Below are 24,096 nucleotides of genomic sequence, written 5' to 3'. Positions count from 1 at the left end.
AATTAGTTTCCTTCTGTATAGTCTGTTTCCCTTCTTTTGACACTAGCCTGAAGGTGACTTGGTTAGTTAGCTCTAAGACTAGTTTAGGAAAAACTTAAGTGTTCTGGGGTAAATAACTATTGAATTGAATTTCAGAGCAGAACATGGTTTGAGTTTGAGAATACTATATGAGTAAAAAGCCACCACTATTGTTAATTGCAAACTTTTAGCAGATAGTGCCATTTGTTTCATTTGCTCTGGAACCTTCTTTCCCTGATGCTCTTTATGGTTTAATCATGTGTTTTTTGAAACAGTCTGTAGTTTGATTTAAAATCTTGAGATTTGATAAAATTGAATCTGCTTTTAACAGAATCTGTTTAGCCAAGAGGACTTTGTCGCAAAGTTTTGCTGTAAAATGTATAAAATGAACCCAGAGTTCTACTGCACCTTGCATCTTGGGAATATTTTTTAGTTAATTAAAATATGTTCTCTGTCTTAGGTCGATTTGGTCAAACAACACCTCCACTTGTTGATTTTCTCAAGGACATTTTAAGAAGATACCCAGAAGGAGGACAAATTCTTAAGGTTGGGCAGTGTGTGGTTTACAAGTGTGTTATTTTTTTATTTTGTTTTGTTTTGGAAACACACTTGACAGTAAACAGGCCTTACTCCTGACTCTATGCTTATGGAGCACTCATGGAGGAGATCAGAGGATTATCTATAGTGCCAGGGATCAAACCTCGGTATGCTACATGGATAGCAAGTATCCTACCCACTGTACTGTCACTTCAGCCCTACAAGTATGAAATTACTTTAGTAAAAATGAGGTTATAAGGTTAGGGCTATGACTCAGGTTATAGCCCTAACCTGGCGTGCATGAGGCCTTGACTACTGTTAAGAAGCCCAACTATCAGACTGCTGAAACAAGGAAGCACCAAACTGTCAGGCACCATCTCTAGACTGTGCATTGCCTAGTGTTCTGCTTAGTGTGGCCTCTAGAAAGTAGGAGATGCAGTAAAATGGGAACCTATGAGTCCTGTTAGTGGATTAATGAGCTATACTTTCTGATAATTAAATCAAACTGAAGTGTGAGCCACTAGTGACATGGACCAGCATCAATGTATTTAGTTTTGAAAAGTTATGCTTTATTTGAATGGCTGTTTATTTTCCTTCAAACAATTTTAAATTTGGGGGGGGGGCTGCACCTGACATTGCTTGGGATCACTCCTGGTGGGCTCAGGGACCATATGAGGTGCCAGTGATTGAACCTGGGTTGACTGCATTCAAGGCAAGTGCCCCACTTGCTACACTATTACCCAATCTCAATTTCTTTTTAAGTATGAAGTGCATATAGGACTGGTTAATAAGGCAGCATAAATTGCATGTTTTTGTTCTATCTTAGAACTACATAGTATTCCCACTGTGTATATGTATTGTAAGTACGTAATCCACTCATCCATAGTTGGGCATTTGGCTGGTCTCCATACCTTCATTAGATGAACATAGGTATGCATAAATCCTTTTGAAGTAGTGTTTTTGAGTTTTGGGGATAGATGCCAAGAAGTGGAATTGTTTATTCGAGCAGTTTGTTCCATCTTTCAGAAAAAGCACCAGCATTTCACTGAAAGTTTGAAAACGTTTAAAATATTGAGATATTAGGAAGGTGGGGATAGGAATTTTGTTTATGGAGATATTCTGTAGAGAGAGGTCTGTGGAATAAGTTTAAAACGAAGATTTAAACAGAGTAATAGTACAGTGAGTAAGGTACTTACCTTGTACATGGATGAACTGGGTTCAGTCCCTGGCACACAAATGGTTTACTGAGCCCTGCCAGGTCTATGGTACAAAGCTTGCCACAAATAGCAGGGGAGTGCTTAATTGCACTGGCAATTAAGGCAGAGAAGGTACCACTATAACAATAATAGTTGGAAATACATGCCAGCTCTTCTGTTTCTCTTCGACTGGTATGTTGGGGCTCTGGGCAGGAGAGCTAGCCATAAGCCCCCTGGGCAGACCACTTAGTCCAGGAGACTGAGATCCCCCCCATGCCAGAGTGGTCTTCAGAGCCATGCCTGGTAAATTGAACCCTGAAGGGAGGGTGGGGGAGAGAAATTCCTCCCCTATACATACTGGACCCCATTCAGGAGTTTTTTTCTTCCTAGTATTCATTTTCAACATTTATATTTTTTAACAACAGCCAAAAATATTCTTAATTCTCGACTGTTTCTAGGGAAAAAAATGGAATTCCCTAGATTTGGAGAATAATATTCAAATAGGTCTGTAAAATCAGTTTATAGGTAGACGTGACTTTCTATACAGTGGTCCTCTCTGACTGCCAAGCCTAATCCATAAACAATTCATCTACCAGGGGTCCTCAGAGTTTTTAAACAGGGGGCCAGTTCACTGTCCCTCAGACCATTGGAGGGTCTGACTATAGTAAAAACAAAACTTATGAATGAATTCTTATGCACACTGCATATATCTTATTTTGCAATGAAGAAACAAAACAGATACAAATACAATATGTGCCCAGCGGGCCATACTTTGAGAACCACTGAATGTATGTAGCCCCTCTGATATATTTCCCCTCCTCCACACCAGAGCCCCTTCTACTCCCTCATCTCCCAATCGGGATTCATTATCTTCCCCTTAATTAACCCTCTTTACCCTCAGTTCTTAAATTTGTTAGCCACCAAGACTGACCTCCTGCCCCAACAGATTCTGCCCTTTCGCCACCCCTACAAAGCTCATTACTACTCCTTAACTTTCTCATCCCCAACCATCTGTACCCCACATTTACCCTTTTTAACTTCAGTACTACACAGTTCTAATCACAAACCAAAGTCCTGCATTGGATTTAACAACCCTCAACTGTTTCAAAGACAGAAAATGGACACATAAAAAAAATAATAGTTGGAAATGATCATTCTGGACAACAACTGGGTGCTAAAAGGAGATAAAGTGATATGTGTGATACCCCTTCAGTAATGAGATCTTGGAGGAAGAGAGAAGGAGGAAAGGAAGGAGGGAAGGTGGGGGGAGGGGAGCGGAACTGTTCCATACTGCAGAGGGGAGGACAGGAAGGAAGCTGGGGATATTGGTGGCAGGAAATGTGCACTGGTGAAGGGTGCTGTACATTTTTTTTGACTGAAACTCAATCATGGACAACTTTGAAACTATCTCATGAATTTATTTGTGTGTGTGTGTGTGTGTGTGTGTGTGTGTGATAGCACAGCAGTAGGTCGTTTGCCTTGCATGCTGCTGACCCAGAATGGACCTAGGTTTGATACCCGGCATCCCATTTGGTCCCCCAAGCCAGGAGTGCATAGCCAGAAGTAACCTCTGAGTAACACCAGGTGTGCCCCCCCCCCAAAAAAAAAAGTACAAGCTTTAAGGTCTCAGGAATGTGTCATATTTTTCTAAGGGAAGGTGAATTTGGGAAATGAATAATAAAGTTTATATTGAAAACTGGGGCCAGAGAGATAGCATGGAGATAGTGTGTTTGCCTTGCATGCAGGAGGACGGTGGTTCAAATCCCGGCACCCCATATGGTCTCCTGAGCCTACCAGGAGTGATTTCTGAGCATAGAGCCAGGAGTAACCCTGAGTGCTGCTGGGTGTGACCCCAAACCCCCCCAAAAAACCACAAAAATAAAACCAAAAAAGGAAAATAATAGTCTATAGTTACAGTATTTGTAAGAGAAAGCAAAAGGCAAAAAAGTAAGATAAAAATGACAGTTATGTATATTTATGGACTTCACTATTTTTTTACAGTACTCTTACATTTTACTTTTAATTTATGCATTACTAGATCTTAATGGTGTAAACAGTGCTTTTCACTTAAATATAATTATTTTTAAATATTTAGTAGGCAAATTTAAGGATTATTATTATATTGAATACTAATTTTGATAAACCTTGTGATTAGGAATTAATTCAGAACGCAGAAGATGCTGGAGCCACAGAAGTTAAATTTTTGTATGATGAAACTCAGTATGGAACAGAGACTCTTTGGTCCAAAGACATGGCACCATATCAGGGTAAGTAAGACAGTGATCAGAAATAAGTTTCATGTATTAATAGGTGCACTTTAGCAATATACTCAGCTTGAATTTTAGAGGTATATAAAAAGAAACTTTTGAAGATGCTAGAATATTCTTTTAAATTTATTTTGACAGGGATCAGAGCGATAGAACAGCAGTAAAGCATTTGCCTTGGTGCAGCCAACACAGGACAGAGACCGGTTTGATTTCTGGCATCCCATATGGTCCCTCGAGCCTTCCAGGAGTGACTTCTAAGTGCAGAGCTAGGGGTAATCCCTGAGTGCTGCCAGTTGTGACCCCAAAACCAAAACAAAATTATTTTGACAGATTACACACAGAGTTCATCAGCCTGTATATTTAATTATACATAATTATTATATAATCATATATATTGAATTTTAGAGGTAAATAAAAATCCTTACACCACTCCTATTCAACATATTACTGGAAGTACTTGCCATAGCAATTAGGTAAAAAAATTATATCAAGGGCATCCAGATAGGAATGGAAGAAGTCAAGCTCTCACTGTTTGCTGACAACATATTATATTTAGAAAACCCTAAATAAGCTACTATAAAGTTTCTAGAAATAATAGATTCATATAGCAAAGTGGCAGGCTACAAAATTAACACACAATCAATGGCCTTATACACCAGTAATTATATAGAAGAAATGGATGTTAAATAAACAATCTCATTCACATTAGTGCCACACAAACTCAAATATCAACTAAAGATGAGAAGGACCTATAAAGAAAACTACAAATCCCTGCTTAAAGAAATAAAACAAGGAAATGGAGACACATACCCTGTTCATGGATTGGGAGGATTAATATCATTAAAACATGTATACTTTCCAGAGCTTTGTACAGATTTAATGCAATCCCTCTAAGAATAGCCATGACATTTTTCAAAGAAGTGGATCAAATACTCCTGAAATTCATCTGGAACCACAGACACCCACGAATAGCTAGAGCAACCCTTGGGAAAGGAATATGGGGGGGTGTCGCTTTCCCAACTTTAAACTGTTTTACAAAGCTATAGTCATTAAAACAGCATGGTGTTAGAATAAAGACAGACCCTCAAATCAGTGTAATAGACTTGAGTAGTCAGAGAATGCTCCCCAGATATACAGTTCATTAGTCTTTGATAAAGGGGCAAGAAATGCAAAATGGAGTAATGAAAGCCTCTTCAACAAGTGGTGTTGGCACAATTGATCAGCCACTTGCCAAAAAACGAACTCATATCTCCATCTAACACCCTGCACAAAGGTCAAATGCAAATGGATTAAAGAGCTTAATATCAGATCCAAAACCATAAGGTATACAGAAGAACACATAGTTAAAACACTCTAATACATTGAGACTAAAGGCATCTTCAAGGACAAAACAGCACTTTCCAAACAAGTAAAATCAGAGATAAATAGATGGGTTTATATTAAGCTGAGAGCTTATACACCTCAAAGAAAATAATGCCTAGGAGACAAAAGCCTCCCACAGAATGGCATAAGCTCTTCACCTAATACCCATCAGATAAGGGACTAATATCTAAGATATACAAGGTAATGACAGAATTTAACAAGAATAAATATCTCACATCATCAAAAAATGGGGAGAAATGAAAAGACAATTTTTCAAATAAGAAATACAAATGGCCAAATGGCACATGAAAAAATATTCCACATCACTAATCATCCAGGTGATGCAAATCAAAACAACAATGAGCTACCGTCTCACGCCATGGAGACTGGCAAACATCAGAATGAACAAGAATAATCAGTGCTGGTGGGATGAGAAGAAAGGAACCCTAAATTATTTCTGGTGGGAATGAATTATTGCTGGTGGGAATGCTGTCTAGTCCAGCTCTTATGAAAACAATATGGAGGTTCCTCAAAAAACTGGAAATTAAGCTCTCACATGATATACTCAGGAACACAAAAACACAATACAGAAATCCTTTCCTCACCTCTATATTCATTGCAGCACATTTTACAATAGCCAGACTCTGGAAACAACCAAGATGCCTTTCAACAGATAAATGGCTAAAGAAACCATGGTACAAATACACAATGGAATATTACACAACTGTCAGGAAAGATGAAATCATGAAATTGTTTTATACATGGATGTACATGGAATTTATTATGCTGAGTGAAATAAGTCAGAGGGAGAGAGAGACACAGAGTAGTCTCACTCACCGATGGGTTTTAAGAAAATATAAGATATTATTGAAATAATTTTCAGAGATGATATCTGAAAGGACCGCCTCACTATATGAAGCTCACCAAAAGAGTGCTGAGTGAAATTAGAGAAATTACTACACTGAGAACTGCCATAATAATGTCAATAAGTGGGGGAAGTAGAAAGCTTTTCTTGAATAAATTTGGGATAGGTGGAGGAGGGAGATGGGGGCATTGGAGATGGGAAAGTTCTATGGGTGAAGGAAGGGTATTCTTTTTATGACTGAAACCCAACTACAATGATGTTTGTAATCACGGTGTTTATTATTATTTTTTATAGAAAGAAAAGTGCTTTGTCATTAGCAAATTTTAGAATTATAGAAGTAATGTAAAATATAAAAAAGTAAAATATTGTAAAAAGAATGTAAAAAGTTAATTGTCATTATTAAAAATTGCCTTATGACATTAATAAAATGTCTTAATTATTATGTGTGTCTGTGCTGTTTTGGTGGGGATAGGGTCACACGCAGCAGCTCTTAGGTGTTGCTCCTGGTTCTGTACTCAGAAATCACTCCTGGCAGGTTCGGAGACCATATGGGATGTGGGGATCGAACCCTGGGCAGCTTTGTGCAAGGCAAATGCCCTACCCACCTGTGCTATAGCTCTGGCCCCAGTAAGGTTTATTGTTTAGATGGAAAGTTTCTTGGTGCATTACTAATAGATATATTTTCAGGTAAGTTGAACTTTCAAAAATTATGCTATTTAGGAAAAAATAAAGTATTGTACATTTTAATTGTTTTCCTTGTTTTGTGTTTTAGGTGCTGTCTATGTACCATAATTCCTTAAAAATTTTAATGTTTTGGACCCCAGTACTGCATTTTTTTCCTGCGAGTAATCTTTACTAATGAGCTTTACTTTTCATTGTGGAAAAAAAAAAACATAATGTAGATTTTAGATACTTATGTACTTTTCATCTTTTCTTCAAGATAGCAATTTTCTATAAAGATTTTTCTCAAAAGTAAGCCTTCTTTTGACCCCTGTATCCCTGTGCAGGTGCGGCACTCTATGTCTACAATGATGCTGTATTCACTGAAGAAGACTGGCATGGTATCCAAGAAATAGCCAGGAGTAGGAAGAGGGATGATCCTCTGAAGGTTGGGAGATTCGGAATTGGCTTTAATTCTGTCTACCATATAACAGGTGTGGTCTTTGATGTTTCAGCCTTGACACTAAAAATGATTTTAACCTGTATTTTGTAATTAGGTCATTAATTTTGGAGCTTATACTGTTTTGAGTGGCACCTTTCCTAAATGTTGCAAGAAGTTTATTACTGTAGTCCACCTTTTCTGAAGTTACTAAGTTCTATCAAATCTTCAGTGTGTGATAATTCAAAGTTAATGGTATCATTTTCTTGTGGAATCAGAATGAAATACTCAGGTTTTTGTTTTATTAGCAGGAGATAGGGCTAGGATATACTTCAGGGGCGTGGTGATACTTGGTAAGCTGGGCCAGTGATTTAATGCTAGGACCCAAGAATGTGGTACTGCTTAGGTCTTATAGTGCTGGGTGCTGGGAACCACCCTGGCAGCCCACACAATGCTAAAGATCTCCATGGCCACATTTAGTGATGCTCAGAGCCAAATTAGGTGATGTTCAGGGATTTCCAGATCCTTTGCTCAGAATCACATTCAATGATGCTCAGGGACCTCCACGACTACACTTTGATGCTGAGCAATGTGTTAGGTCAGAATTCAAGATTCATCCTACTAAGACCACCAAGGAGAATAACAGCATTGCAATAAGGCATGGGAGTTTATCAGCATGCTGGGGTCGCCCCTCTAAGGTAGTGACCCCTTACTCAGCTCTGACTCCTTTAATAGTGTTGTTTGCTCTCCTATGGTCTTTATAGAATGAATCTCAAATTCAGAGCTAACATGATGACTATATATGTTACAGTGATCTTCGGGATTTAATTTTGCTTCAGATTAGATCAGGGGTGGTGAACAAGTTCGACACAAAGAGCCAAAATTTTAAACTGTGAGAGTCAGAGAGCCACAGCACGTAGTGACCTGCCAACACAGATAAACACTCACACAAAAGCATATAATTTTAACAATAATATATTAAACATATATTGCATTTTGCCATTTTGAGTGAGGGTCAAAATCCTGCAGTGATGGTGAGGGTGTGCTTCATCCTCCACACTGAGAACTAACGGCAAGATGTGACACAACATGTGACACACGAGTCCCCCCACTCGCTGGCCCATGCAGTTGTTTTCTAGGGATGGGGGATGGGATGCTGCAGCCTGGAGGCGGGACTACGCACTTGGAGATCTCTCCTCAGAGGTCCCTCCTCAGAAGCAGCAGAACAAAATCCAAACTTGGCAAAGAGCCACAGTATACAAAACAATGATAAGAGGCAAAGAGCCACATTCATTTTGGCCGGGAGCCACATGCGGCTCGAGAGCCTTGGGTTCGCCACCCCTGGGTTAGATGCTAAAATTCTGCAAGGGTGTCAAAACATGTCAAAATGATACTTTGGTAGCCTTAAAAAGATACCACAAGAAAGAACACCATAAAATAGTATGTACAACACAGGTAGTTTTCTTGTGAGTATATACATATCTGTTTTAGGCCAAGGAGTAGGTGTAGCATTAGGTATCAGTTTAGGAGCTGTGCTATATACAAAATGTTTTTCTGTAAATAGTGTAGTTGGGTTCAGCATATTGAGATGACAGGTATCTGTACTCTGAGAGTGGCTGTATGAGATCTACCCAGATGCTTATTTCAGACCTACTTCAAGAGGCTAGAGTCAGTCTATAAGCTATTTGCCTTGTACACTGCAAACCCAGATTTGATCTTCAGCATCCCATGAGGTGCCCTGAGCTTACTGGAAGTGATTCCTGAGCATAGTGAGTCATAAGTCCTGAGAACTTCTGGCTAGGGCTCCAAAACAAAGATAAAGCAACAACCAGATAAAAAGCAAACTTCCAGGGTATTTTCTGACTGAGCAACCTAGTGCAAGTCTTTCTAGCTCTTACCCCTCCTCTTTTCAGAGACTCTATGCTTGAAGTTTGATTTAAAAAAATTATTAGTGCTCTTGGGACTGAAGCAATAGTATAGTAGGTATGATGTTTACCATGCATGTAGGTGACCCAGGTTTGATTCCCAGTATCCCCTATGGTCTTCTGACCCTGCCTGGAGTGATTTCTAAGAGCTGAACCAGGAGTATTTCCTGAGCACAGCCACATGTGACTCCAAAACAAACAACTGAACAAACAAAATTAACATGTACGTTTTTTTATTATATTAAAATGTGGCATGGGGCCGGAGTGGTGGCACAAGTGGTAAGGCATTTGCCTTGCCTTTGCTAGCCTAGGATGGACCATGGTTTGATCCCCCAGTGTCCCATATGGTCCTCCAAGCCAGGAGCGATTTCTGAGCCCATAGCCAGAAGTAACCCCTGAGCATCACCGGGTTTGGCTCAAAAACCAAGAAATAAATAAATAAAATTTGGCAATTGTCAGATATTAACAAGAGTTTTTGGAATACGATCATGCTAAACTTTATAGACAGGATGTTAATTCCTTAAAACTAGGGTGTTTATCCCCATGAAAGATGAATGGAAACAACAGTTGCTTTTCATATGTAGTTGCTTTCTTAAAAAGTGGTTTTACACCAACACTCAAAACCCTTTCAGAACACAATGAATTGCTTATATATTAGTATGTGTCCACATTTCAACATTATATGGTCCTGAATAGCAAAGTGGAGAAATGCAGCAATTTGCTAAAAAAAAAAAAAAAAAAGCCAATGTGGCTGAATTTTCAAGGATCTAGTGTGATGCTGTGTTCACTCTTAAGTCTCTGCTGCAGATGAAAGAGGCAGCACCCAGACAAAAGTATGCACAGAATTTAAGGTTCTTTTTGTTCAAGTTGTCAGATTCCAAACCAGACTCAAATGGACTACCAATTGACCTAATGAAACACTTGTTTAACATAACTTTCATTTAAAAAAGCAAAAGCAATTGGAAGAAAAGAAAACAATTCATCTAGAGGGATTGTGTGTGCTGTCAAGTGTCTTCATATGGCCTTTCTTCAACTTTAACCACCAAGTACTGGCATAGGTGGCAGGGTAGTCTAACCCCTTGTGACTCTTCACCATAAAGTTAAAAAACCTGAGTTAAAAAAAAAAAAACAAAAGAAACAAAGAGGCTGTGGATGACGGGGCTGAGGACTGCATACATTTCTTAGGCTGTGGATTTAAAGCTAAATAAAGCAGGAGTCTTTCAACTGTAACTGATGGCTTCTGGTTAGAGCAAGGGAGAGTGTGATAGAAAATGGAGAGAGAGAGAGAGAGAGAGAGAGAGAGAGAGAGAGAGAGAGTGTGTGTGTGTGTGTGTGTGTGGTGTGAATGTGTGTGAGAGAGACAGAGACAGACAGAGAGAAAGAGTATAACAGAGGACTTGAGGATGAAGGAAGGAAAAGTAATACCTGTCAAGAAAGATAAGTGGAAGATATAGGAAAAGCCCTGAATTTCTCTCCCCAAAAGGCTGGTTTCAGAGGGGAGCATATTAGGTCACAATCTATGTTTTGGACCAGCATGATGATGGAGAGCACAGAAAACTATGGCTTGGAAGGGGGACACCATATAAGATTTTGATAAGGACCCCAAGGGTGTAGGTAAAGTACCCCACATACCCAGCAGTAGGCCCACACTGGGATCTGACAATTTCATATCTATTGTTAATGGCCCTCATACTGGAGGGCTGTTCAGGGAGGGTGTGGAAGGCTGAGCCCCAGGCTATGTCAACTTGCAGCACGTACTTCTGTGAAGCATCTTTGCACAGTGGAGTTAGATGTGCCCATCAGGTATGATTGAGATTGATTTCGACATACTTTCTGGATCCCAGAAGTTTAACTAAGTGAACAGTGATTATACAGGACTGGGTAATTCATTGGTCAGAACACAATTTTATATTTTAAATAGAAAACACATTAATATCATGAGCAGTATACTAATTTGTATACTAATTTGAAATTGCCTTTCAATGGGAATTTCCTTATCAGTACTTTGAGGTCTTTGAGATGAATCTAGAAAATGGACCTACTGTCTAAAATGAAACCAAATGATGGGGAAGGGTGCTGTCTGTTTTGATTAGTTGCTGTAACACTGTCCTTCTGTTGGCTGAGGAAGTTTCATGTTCTCTTAAGATGGGGTGTTTTTGTGTGAGTGTTTGTCTGTGTTGGCAGGTCACTGTGTGGTGTGGCTCCCTGACTCTCACAGTTTAAAATTTTGGCTCTTTGTGTTGAACTTGTTCACCATCCCTGTCTTAAGACATCATCAGCCAAAGTTCTTGCAGGATAACTTTGATGCTATAGGAATGTTGCCATTTTGTTAGTGCAGAGATGGTTCTTTGGACTCTCCATGCCTTTAGAACTATTAACTACATTTATACTAATTTTGCTACAAATTTTTCAAAGGGGGTTGCTTTTGGGTATTTAGGGACACATTCTCTCTTAAGGCTGTATATATATATAATATATATATATATATATATACATATATATGTTTTCATAAATTGATCCTGTGTGGCTGCCATCTTCGTTCTGTCCTGAAGTTTGGTTTTCTACCTAGAATACAATTCTGTAGATAGGTTCACATACCAGTAAAGCCTGGTAGGATAACTTGGGGGTTCTACATATTTCAACTCTTCAGTAAATCTTTGAAAATACATATTAGTAATCAGAATTAGTAATATTTATAGTAATATGTAGAATATATAATATGTAAAATCTCTCTGGCACTTATAAACTAAAAGAAATAATTTTCATAGTAAAGGAATCATTTTTTCAAAGCTAAATTACTTATTTCTAGATAAATTTAGTCATTTTTTGCCTCATGCTTTTTTTCAGTGTGTAATAGTTTCATATGGATTATTGTCATGTCATTATTGTCCATTAACTTTGAGAGCTGACCATAACTGTTGAATTTTTCTTACAGATGTTCCTTGTATTTTTAGTGGTGACCAGATTGGGATGTTAGATCCTCACCAGACACTTTTTGGTCTACATGAATCTGGCCAATGTTGGAATCTCAAAGATGACAGCAAAGAAATAAATGAACTTTCAGATCAGTTTGCACCATTTATTGGCATTTTTGGGAGCACCAAGGAAACATTTACAAATGGACATTTTCAAGGAACATTTTTCCGTTTTCCTCTTCGCCTACAGCCATCACAGCTAAGTAGTAACCTTTATAATAAGCAAAAGGTTCTTGAGTTGTTCAAGTCTTTCCAGGCCGATGCAGACACAGTGCTCCTCTTCCTTAAAAGCGTGCAGGATGTCTCCTTACATGTCCGAGAATCTGATGGAACAGAGAGGCTGGTGTTTAGAGTGACTTCTTGTGAGAACAAGTCTTGGAAACATGAACGTGCAAATTCCATAAAGATTCTAGGCACTGCTATAAGCAATTATTGTAAGAAAATTCCAAGCAACAGTGTGACTTGTGTGTCTTACCCTGTGACTATTGTCTTAGAGGATGAGAGTGCAAAAGACACACAGAAGACATCTTGGCTGGTGTGTAATAGCGTGGGAGGACGAGGGATCAGTGGTGAACTTGATGCTTTAGCCGATGACCTGAAGTTTGTCCCAATCATTGGAATAGCCATGTCTCTATTAAATAGAGGTGAGGATGAAAAAGGTGCAGCATCTGACTTCTCAGGAAAAGCATTTTGTTTCCTCCCATTACCACCTGGCGAGGAAAGCAAGACAGGTCTCCCTGTTCATGTCAGTGGGTTCTTTGGCCTGACAGACAATCGCAGGAGCATCAAATGGAGAGAGCTTGACCAATGGCGGGATCCAGCTGCTTTGTGGAATGAATTTCTTATAGTAAATGTTGTCCCGAAAGCCTATGCTTCTCTCATCTTAGATTCCATAAAACTTCTGGAGACAGAGGGGAGTGCTGATCTTCCTCTGTCTGTTGATGCCATCTACAAGCTGTGGCCTGAGAGGACCAAAATCAAGGTGCACTGGCAGCCAGTGCTGGAGCCTCTGTTCAATGAACTCTTCCAGAATGCCGTCATCCATTCCCTCAGCAACCAGTGGGTCAAGTTGGAACAGGTATACTTTTCGGAACTCGACGAGAGTCTGGAATACACAAAGTCTGTGCTCAGCTACCTTCAGAACTCAGGGAAGCAGATTGCCAAGGTGCCGGCCAACCTTGCTGCAGCTGTTGCCCTCAGCACCACCTCTGCAAGGCCCATGAGGAAGGTGACGCCTGCCTGGGTGCGGCAGGTGCTGAGGAAGTCTGCACAGCCCGACAACACGAGTGACAGGCTCCACCTTCTTGAGTTCGTGCTTTCTGACCAGGTTTACAGTGAGCTGCTGGGGCTGGAGCTACTGCCTTTACAGAATGGACATTTCATTTCTTTCTCCTCATCTGTATCAGATCAAGATGTTATTTATATTACCTCAGAAGACTATCCAAGGCAAAAATCACCTTTTTTTTTTAAAAACAAACAAACAAACAAACACCACCACCACATAATCTACTCTTAGAGACATCTTTGCCCCTGATCCCATTTTGGGTTCTTTATTGGAAAGGTCTTAAGAAGACAGTGTGGGTAGGGCAGGGTTGGAGTGGGGGGAATAAACTTGAGTCTGTGGAATCCATTGTTTATCAATTTGAAAATTACTGATTCGTGTCCATTTTAAGTTAGGAGGACTGTTGTCGAAGAACTTGATGCGAATAGGAAAAGGTACATTTTTATATGAAAAATAGAAAAAGCACCAGATATCACTTAAAAAAGTTTTCCAGGAGGTGCATAGTTGATGATTTAGGGTTTAAAATACTTGTCTCAGGAGCACAGGTCCTGGATCTGAACCATGGTGCCATGCCACCTAAAAGAGCATATGGACTGACTAGGCTTGATAGTAGGAATCCCCAGGGAGAAAGGGTCATGGCAAAAGCTAGACTTAGGAGTCAGGCAACCAAGAGATGGAGCTCTTCCTCAGGGTCATTATGGGTATTCTAGTCCTTTCCCACAGTTTGGGTTTCCCAGGTTTCCTTATTCAGTATTCTTTCTTGGCGGTTTCCATAACTGAATGCTATGAAAAGTGGTAACCTACTAAGTTTAATCAGTAATGTAGATAAACTTTGAATAAGTAAGATTGTCATTTCAGAAAATACTTGTTTAATTTGTTTAGATTTTCTTGTTATGATTTTAAAATGAGCTCAAATATTTGGTCACAGAATATTCAATGCCAATATGTACATTACAATTTACATAAAATAGTGCGTTTAATTGAGGTGAAATTATGTGGTTGAATGTATCTTATCATTGTAGGTATATTATAATTGTGTTCCTTTCACTCCTTAGGTCCCTTTTCCCAGGTCTTGAAGGAAGACTTATTTTAGATGACTTGAAACCTCACCTTCTTGCTGCTTTAAAGGAAGCTGCCCAAACCCGAGGTATTATATAGTTGCTTTGTTTCTTAAGTTTAATAATAATATTAGTAGTTTTTAAAATAAGTTTTTATTTAGTATAATCAGTGAAATTATCAATAGTTACCCATTTTAAGTCTGACAGCTTTAGCTAATGATTTAGCTAATTTTATATTTTAAGATATTTTTCTACTGGATTCTGATACCTGAAAGAATTAAAAGATGACATTGTATTAAATTGTCCATGATGTGTTAATAAATATTTATGGAACTATTTTATTATAATTATACAGTATTCTATAGTTTTTCAATGTTTTCATTTCTTTTGTCACTTTGGCTTTTACCCTGTATATGTGGTAGTCAGGGTAACTTTTGTCAGGCCTTGAGCTCAGACTATCTTCTGCTTAGTTGTCCTGGTGCTCTGCTACCTTGCCCACTACAGTGTTAAGGGTTTGTGTAAAGAGACCCAATGAACTTAAAGCAGTGATGGGAAATGAGACTCCTGGGGACATAGCAAAGAACCATGGTGCTCAAATGAGACTTCTTTTTGGAAAAGAGAATGATTGTGTATATAGTGTATATAGTTGGCCATCTTTCAACTTTATTAAATATCTTTTTCATTTCAAGGAACTCTAATTTTTTTCTAAGTTAGATGCTACTCTGGAAAGTTTTTGATTTGTCCCACTGGTAAAGATATTTGTGACACATCTTTTAGAACTTAACAGTGTTTTATTTTTTAAATAATTAATACCTACAGGAAAAGTTGATGATAATTTGTCATCAATGGGATCTGTTTCCTGTGGCTGTTGTGAAGAACTGTGTCATTTCTGTGTCTGGGACCCAGGTTTCAAGGCTGAACGGTTGGTGTCTAATCACCTGTCTAAGTTGTGTCTAAGTTGGGTCCACATGACATATTTTCAAGTTGGGAGATGCCCCTGTATTGTAAAGAAGTATGAGTTCTTATCTCTAGTAGATGAGAGCTCGTTTTTATATGTAAGACTTCCCTTTTTTAGTGTGCCTTTGTAGGGAGAAATGGTGCAACATTATATTGTTGGTGCATTTGAGGGTGGAAAGAGAAGAGAACAGAAATAGGTCACACCCCAAAAAAGATAAAAATAGAAATAAAAATATATGTGCACACATATATAAAAAGAAAAAAGATTTTAAAAATGAAATAGAAAAGTAATTAAAGGAACAAAGTGATGCAAGAGACTACCTTACATTTGAGGAAAAGCAGGTAAAGAGGAAGTGTAATACAGGTCTTATACTTATGATGGTAGTATATGTTTCCCCATTGTCTTTTGAGATTTTCTTGTGGTGTGTGGGTTCCTGGGTGCCTTTTCTTCACACAACCTGACCCTCTTGAGAATGGCAAAAGATTTGCTTAAGGGAGGTCTTGGGAAGAGTTCTTGTATTGGGGATACTTTTAGAGCTAAGTCCGGTTTCAAATAACAGTCCACGTTTGGAAGGGTTGGTAAGGAGGACCGCACAGCATGAGTCAGCAGGGGAGTTGGTTGCCTTTTCTTGCAGGGGACCAGGTGTGGGTTTGACTGGTTGTCCCTTCGCTTGGGTGCTGGATGCTGGTTCATTGGGGTAGGAGGTGAGTCTTGATGCCTAATGGATTAAGAACTGAGGGTGAAGAATTTTAATAAGGTGGAAAATTTGGATGGGATTGAGGGGTGAAGGGATAGTCGGATTTCCAAAGGGGGGAAGAGGGAACGTATTTGGATGGGGCAGGAGAGTAGAAAAGAGAAAATAAATTAAAAAGAGAAGGAGAAAAAAAGAAAAAAAGAAAGTAGTGAGAAGAGAGGAGAAAAGAGCTAGGGGATGCTAGCTTGCTTGAATGTGTTCAATGAGTAGGGCCTGTACTATAAGTCCGTAGGTCACAGTTGCTGCTTTGGTGGTCTGGCTGGTCACATGTTTCAGGTCCTAAAAGAAGGTATAACCTAGAGAAAAAGGGTATGTTAAAGAGTTTTATCAGGGGGCCGGGAAAGTGGCGCTACAGGTTAGGTGTCTGCCTTGCAAGCGGATGAACCGCGGTTCGATTCCCCGGTGTCCCATATGGTCCCCAAGCCAGGGGTGATTTCTGAGTGCATAGCCAGGAGTAACCCCTGAGGGTCAAATGGGTGTGGCCCAAAAACCAAAAAAAAAAAGAGTTTTATCAGGACATTCTCATAGTGTAAGCTGGATATGGTATCTCGTGTGAGTGAGTCCCGAGATGCCGTCTTAGTGTGTCCACCCTTTTTGTCTAAGAATGCCTGTGGACAGAAAAGCTGAAAGGTTATTTTAAATATAGTAAGATTAAGGCATTAAAACAAATTGTTATGAAATACTTCCGTTGGAGTCAGTGATTTCCCATGGTATTCTTTACCTGTAATCCTGTATAAGATACCTAAAGGATTTTTATGGGTCTGTAGTTTTCTTTCTTGGTGGTCTCTTTGCCTTCTTTGGGAATCAAAGTGATATTAGTTAGCCTCATAAAAGGAATTGGGGAGGATTCCTGTCTTTTCAATGGTTTGGAAGAGCCTGTGGTTCAGTGGAAGTAATTCTTCTTGGAATGTTTGATAGAATTCACCTGTAAAACCATCTGAGCATGGTGAACTTTTGTTTTGGGAGAGTTTCTTAATTACTGTTTTAATTTCCTCCGATGTGATTGGCATGTTTAGGCTTTCTAAATCCTCCTTTTCTAGTCTTGGAAGCTGGTATTTTTCCAAGAATCTATCACTTTCTTTTTGGTTTTTGGGCCACACCCGGTGATGCTCAGGGGTTACTCCTGGCTATGCGCTCAGAAGTCGCTCCTGGCTTGGGGGACCATATGGGACGCCGGGGGATCGAACCGTGGTCCGTCCTAGGCTAGCGCAGGCAAGACAGGCACCTTACCTCCAGCGCCACCACCCGGCCCCGAATCTATCACTTTCTTCTGGGTTCTCTAGCCTAACTGAGTATAGTTGTTCATAATATGTCCTCATGATATGTTGGATTTCCTGGGGTTCTGTTGTAATCTCTCCCCTTTCATATGTGATCCTACTTATTTGGGTGTTTTCCTCTTTTTTTTTGGTGAGTCTTGACAGTGGTTTGTCTATCTTGTTTATTCTTTCAAAAAAAACAACTCCTGGTCTCATTGGCTTTCTGTATTGTTTTCTTAGTTTCTATGTTGTTTATTTCTGCTCTGGTGTTTATTATTTCGTGTCTTCTGGTTGTGTTTGGGTTTCTGTGTTGCTGTTGTTCCAGCTCCTTAAGATGGTCCTTTAAGCTGCTAATTTTGTCGTTTTCCTCTCTGCTGACATAGGATTGTATTGCTATGAATTTCCCCCTGATTACTGCTTTTGCTGTGTTCCACAAGTTTTGACAAGTTGTTTCTTCATTGTCGTTTGTCTCGAGGAATCTTTTTATTTCTTACTTGAGTACCTCTTTGATCCAGCTGTTTTTGAGCAGCATGTTGTTTAATCTCCAGGTGTTGGATTTTCTCTATTGCTTCTTTTTACAGTCAATTATGACCTCTGCTGCATAGTGATCTGACAGGGTGCTTCTAATGATCCTTACCTTTGTGATTTTATGCAGGTTAGATTTGTATCCTAAGACATAGTCTATTCTGGAGAAGGTTTCATGTGGACTTGAGAAGAATGTGTATTCTGCTTTCTGGGGGTGGAGGGCCCTATATAAGTCTATTAGCCCTAGTTCTTCTAATTTTTTATTTAGGGCTCTTATTTCTTTGTTAGTTTTCTGTCTGGTGGATCTATCCAGTGGTGATAGTGGAGTATTAAGATCTCCTACTACTATCACACTCCGTTTCATGTGTTTCTCTAGTTTTGCAAGCAGTTGCAGTACATATTTTGCTGGCTCTGCATTAGGTGCGTAGATATTAGCCAGTGTTAGCACTTCTTGGTCTAGTGTTCCCCTGATCAGTAAGTAGTGACCTTCTTTGTCTCTGATCACTTTCTTGCAATTTGGTATGATATAAGAATGGCCGTCCCTGCTTTTTTTGATTTCCATTGGCCTGGATAATTCATTTCCATTGGCCTGGATAATTCATTTCCATTCTTTTATTCTAAGCCTGTGCCTATCTTGTACTTGTAGGTGTGTTTCTTGTAGGCAGTAAAAATCTGGTTTATGTTTTCTAATACAGTTCTTTATTATGTGTCTTTTAATGGGAGAGTTTAGTCCATTAATATTTAATGAGATTATTGACAGAGAGGGCTGTTGTGCAGTTGTATTGTTTAGGGTGGTTGTTGTTACAATCAGGGATTTGGATTGTGTAATTCGTCTCTGAGTAGGTCATTTAGGGTCGGTTTTGTTTGCGCAAATAACGCAAATTCATTTTTGTTTGAGAATGATTTTAGTCTTCCCTCCCATATGATTGAGAGTTTTGCTGGATAGTGGACTCTAGGTTGAAAATTTCTTTCATTCAGTGGTTTAACATGTCATTCCACTGTCTTCTTGCTTGAAGTATTTTATATAGGAGATTTGGTTTGATTCTAATGTTCCTTCCTTTGTATGTGAGGGTTTTTTTCTCCCTTATTGCTTTAAGTAGGTTGCCTTTTCCTTTATTTCTTACCATTTGAATTACTATGTGTGTGTCTTGGAGTTGGTTTGTTAGGGTCTATTTTGTTGTGGACTCTCTTTACCTCCTGGATTTGCTCCCTGATTAATTGTTCTTCCCCTTTCCCTGTTTCCTCCCCTTCTGATATACCTACAATTCTTAGATTGTTTCTTTGTCTTTGTTCATTAAATATCAGACTTTTACTTCCAGTGCTTTACCTTCTATTTCTTTGTTGGCTTCTTTGTTGTGTTTTGTTTGCAGGATATCTTTGAGTTGTTCTATGTGATTCTCAAGCTGTGCGATTTTGCTCTTACTTTCTACAGTTTTATGAATTTCTTTTCATTCTGTTTTTATGGAGTCTTTTATATTTTGTAGGACTTCCTTTTTAAGTTGGTTCATTTGTTCATCTATTGATTTCTTGTAATCTCTGGCCAGTGTGTCTTTCATTTCTTCTAGCATGGCTTGGAATTCTATTCTCATGGCTGCTTTTAGGTCTTCCTCTCTTGGGTCTGTGCAATGAGAGAAAAATTAAAATCTTTCACTATTGTTAAATTATTGTCAGTAACTTTTTTCAGACCTGTTGTCAGGGGTCCAGAGTGATAGTACAGCTGTAAAGCATTTGCCTTACATGCGGCTGACCTGAGACAAACCTTGGTTCTATTCCCAGTATCTCATATGATCCCCCGAGCCTGTCAGGAGTGATTTCTGAAGGCAGAGCCAGAAGTAACCCCTGAGCACTGCCAGATGTGGCCCCAAAACAAACCAAAAAAAAAATCAAATCTGTTGTCAGTTCCTTTAAATATCTTAATGGCACATCATTAGATGAATATGTATTAAGAAATATGTTTCACTTTATGTTTTTTGGTTATTAAGTAATTTCCAGTCCCTTACAGCAATTACAAATTTTAAATTTATATAATTTATATATTTAAATTTATATAATTTATAATGAATTTAATTTTAATCAAATAATTAATCATACTTAAGTTTATATAATTTTTATTAATTAATTTATATAATCATAGAGTATGGCTACCCTACCCTCTATCTTTGAGCCTGTTTACCCTTATTCTTTAGATGTGTTTCTTATAGGCAGCTGAAAGTTGGCTTCAGTTTTCTGATTCATCCTACCTCTCTTGATTGGTGGGTTCAAGCTATTGACATTAACTGAAAACTGAGACGCCATCATTTTATAGAAATTATGAGTGTTTGTAGCATTTTTCATATTTTTCAAGAAGATCCTTTAATATACTTCATGTAAAATTTCTCTTAAGATTATGTGCTTGTCCATTGTCATCTTTATTTCTCTGGATATTTTTACCATATTGTCTTTATTTTTTCTTAAATCTCATAGATGAGTGAGAGTGTTCTCTCCCTCTAACTCATTTTACTCCCCATAAAAATCTCCATGTCCATCTATGTATAAGAACATTTCATGATTTCATTTTTCCTAATGGCTGCATAGTATTCCATTGAGTAAATATACCACAGTTTCTTTAGGCACTCATCTGCTGGGTTGACTCCAAATTCTGGCTATTGTAAATAGTACTGCAATGAATATAGGAGTGCAGAGGACATTTTTATATTGTGTTTAGATCTAGCAATACCACTCTTAGTGATATACCTTAGAAACACAAAAACACAATATAAAAATGTCCGTTCTCTTCTGATTTATAGGGTCTCATTTGATAGATCTGTTGTGACTCTTATGGAGTTCCTTTTTATATAAGTTCCTTCTTTTATTTTTCAGCTGTCAGTATTCTATTTCTGTCCTTGTCTTTTGTCATTTTCATTAGAATGTGCTTTGGCATTTTTCTGTTTTAGTTTCTTTTTGCTAGAAACCATAAAAGCTTCTTGATTCTGGGTGCAGATGCTTCTTAAGTCTATAAAATTCCTACTTAGGACTTCTTTGACTTGTAACTCTCCATTGACCTCACTTTTCTATTCCTCAGGACTCCAGTGATTCTTACATTGTTGCTCTTGAACCTGTCCCAAAATTTTTGGTATGTTGATTTTTCTTCAGACTTTTTTGCATCTTCTGTTGTTTTCTGGTGATTTACTTTGTTACATCATAGATGTCATGGATTTGCTCTTCAGCTGCTGTAACTCGAGTCTGCCACTGTTATCTTGTTTTTCTTTGTATTTGGTTTTCAACTTCCTCATTTCTTGATTATAATTTTTTTATTTCCTGTTGAATTAATTATAAAGTCCTAGGTTGGGTGAGGCCTTTCTTGACACAGTGCCTATACCCCCTTGGCCAGCAGGTCTGAAGGTTGCAGGATAATAGTGTAGAAATAATCACGAACAGTCAGGGAAAGTCTCAATGGAGTCAGCTCAGTTTATTCCAAAGCCCTATCCGCCATGTGCATTTCCTTACATGACTTCTATGCTAAAAAGCCTTTTCCCAGAAGCTTCTTGTCTGCTCCTCCTCTGTCACTTTGCCTCTACCTCTCCTCTTTTCCACCCAGCCAAACTATTATTCTTTATTCAAGATACCCCAGCAGGGGGGCTGGAGCATGTGGTAGGCATGTGGCTGATCCATGTTGGACCTTGGTTCGATCTCTAGTGTCCCATATAGTCCTCCAAGCCAGGAGCGATTTCTGAGCTCATAACCAGGAAACCCCTGAGTGTCACCAGGTGTGGCCCAAAAGCCAAAAAGAAAAAAAAAGAAAAAAATATTTCCCTGCCCATCTCAGGTGTGGCGGGTCTGACCATCCAGGTGATATTAACATTTCAATGGAAAATTTAGGGTGGGGGGGGGAAGGAATACCTCACATTTCTTCCTGTGTATTAAAAAACAAAAACAAAAGAAAATGAGAAAAGTTACAAAACTTTTGTTTTTGTTTCTTTTTAAACCAAATGCAGGAAGTCTACTATTATAACTGAAAGCATCAAAGTTTAAATTGTACACAATTCCTTTAAAAACAATCAGTCTTTTCCATATCTTATACATATTGCAATTTTTTCCCTAGACTTCTTTGATAATAAACATTAGAACTTTTCTGCAGATAATACAGTTTGAAAATAGGCTACTACATAAGATACCCAATAAAACATCATAGCTATTGGGAAACATTCACGATAATAGCTGAGTACCTTTAAAACTGTAACATGCATTTCCCCAAAATTGTGTACACTAATTGTGAACCACGAAAGTTAGATACAAAATTTTTTGTTTGCAGTGGAACTTAGAACAAAACAGTAAGAACCATATAGATAAAACACATTTTTAACTAGCAAAGCAGTGACCGATGCAGATAGGGTAAAAAAAATTTAACCTGAACCAAAGTTAAGATGCAGGAGGTTGGGGTCGGAGCAGTAGCACAGTGGTAGGGCATTTACCTTGCATATGCTAACCTAGGATGGACTGTGATTTAATCCCCTGGTTTTCCATATGGTCCTCTGAACCTGGAGAGATTTCTGAGCACATAGCCAGGAGTAACCTGAGTATCACTAGGTGTGGCCCCAAAAAACAATTCAAAAGAAACACACACACACACACACACACACACACACACACACACACACACACACACACACACACACGATGAGGGAGGTTTTGAAAATCAGCCTCTTTGTTGAGCTTTGCTGGTATTGGATTCTCCATCTTCTTTTTCTCCATCATAATGATTGCCAGAGCCAGTCAGCTAGGGGTGATTCCCTAGGGTGAGCAGGCTGGCCATATGGCTTTAGCTCCACAGCCTATGGCTGGAACTTCCTGGGCTGGGGCCACCGCTACCTTTCATGACAGCTTGTGCTGGAGCACAGTGCCTGTGGTCGCTTCTGCCTACAGGGAGTGCTCCTGCTACAGCTTGCTGAGGAAGTGAGCATCTTGGGGCTTACAGTTCTCTGCCGCTGCTGCCATGTGTCTGGGAGCCTGGAGCAGCTGAGCTCTTTTAGGCCTGAATCTGGGTTGGGGCTGCAGTTCCCCTTCCAGTGGAGCTCTTTCTGGCCTTTTGTCAATCAGTGACCTCTACAAGATTAGAGGACCTAGGTTCTTGGAAAAGGCACCTTTCATAGAAGAAAGGTTGGGTGCGTAGACCTCTGGGGGTATGTGCTCTAAGTTTTCAGATCTTCCCCCTTCACTTTCCACTCCTGCCTGAAGAGGTCTGCCATGTTCAGATTAGGCACCATATACTCCAATATTCTGTGCTTTCCATTTTCAGTCCAGTTTAAAAAGGCTGTGAATAACCATAGGGTCAAAGCACTCACCATTGTTGCAGACTTCTTGGGTCCTCAGGTTTGTCCCCATGCTGGCCACCAGTTGTTGTATAAATACAAACTATAAAGTCCTATGTTGGGGTGAGGCCTTTCTCTGCACAGCTCCTGTAGCCCTTTGGCCGATGTGTTTGAAGGTTGCAGGATAATGGCATAGAAATAATCACTAGTAGTCAGTTGAAGTTTCATTGGAGTCAGTTCAGTTTATTCCAAGGCCCTATCTCCCATGTCAATATAAATCCACCATTTCAATAGGAAGTTTAGGGCATTGAGGGAAGGAGTACCTCACATTTCCCCACTCATATTTTTTTATATTTTAATAACTTCTGAACTACTGTTGTTTTAAGCTCATTAATCACCTCCACTGTAGTGTACCTAAACTGCTTGAGAGTTTTTTTGATTGTTGGTGGTACAACTTTTCAGACTACTCTGCAGCCATTGACCTTTGTGGGCTTCTTTGCTTTGAAGACTATGGCTTGTTTTGTAGTTCCAAGTGCCTATCACTGCCCTTCACACACAGTTTTTCTCTTTTCAGTTCTTGGTTTGTCTTTCTGGTGTCCAGGTAACCTTGAAAATTTTGTTCTTAGGAGGGGGAAGATACTCCCTTTTGTTGGTATTGTCACATGAAGCTGGGCTCAGACTTGACCTTGTGTGATTTCAAACAAATTGCTTACCTCTCTTGATTATTTCTT

The 24,096-nt window shown here is 39.1% G+C and overlaps 1 protein-coding gene and 1 pseudogene across 1 annotated transcript in view; one reads left to right on the top strand and one right to left on the bottom strand.

Moving 5' to 3' along the window:
- Nucleotides 1-24,096, top strand: part of SACS (sacsin molecular chaperone) — an 82,153-nt gene that overhangs the window by 40,300 nt on the left and 17,757 nt on the right. The window contains exons 5-9 of the mRNA XM_049778209.1: nucleotides 479-564; nucleotides 3,907-4,018; nucleotides 7,253-7,399; nucleotides 12,205-13,690; nucleotides 14,582-14,673. Of these exons, the coding sequence (XP_049634166.1) occupies nucleotides 479-564; nucleotides 3,907-4,018; nucleotides 7,253-7,399; nucleotides 12,205-13,690; nucleotides 14,582-14,673 (1,923 nt within the window). The remainder of the gene's footprint in view (nucleotides 1-478; nucleotides 565-3,906; nucleotides 4,019-7,252; nucleotides 7,400-12,204; nucleotides 13,691-14,581; nucleotides 14,674-24,096) is intronic.
- On the bottom strand, nucleotides 11,359-11,731 carry LOC126016381 (ubiquitin-conjugating enzyme E2 variant 1-like; annotated as a pseudogene).

This window comes from Suncus etruscus, chromosome 8 (assembly GCF_024139225.1).
Source record: "Suncus etruscus isolate mSunEtr1 chromosome 8, mSunEtr1.pri.cur, whole genome shotgun sequence".
Classification (NCBI taxonomy): Eukaryota; Metazoa; Chordata; class Mammalia; order Eulipotyphla; family Soricidae; genus Suncus; species Suncus etruscus.
Note: the sequence above shows the minus strand (reverse complement) of the source record. Positions and strands in the feature narration are given on the sequence as shown.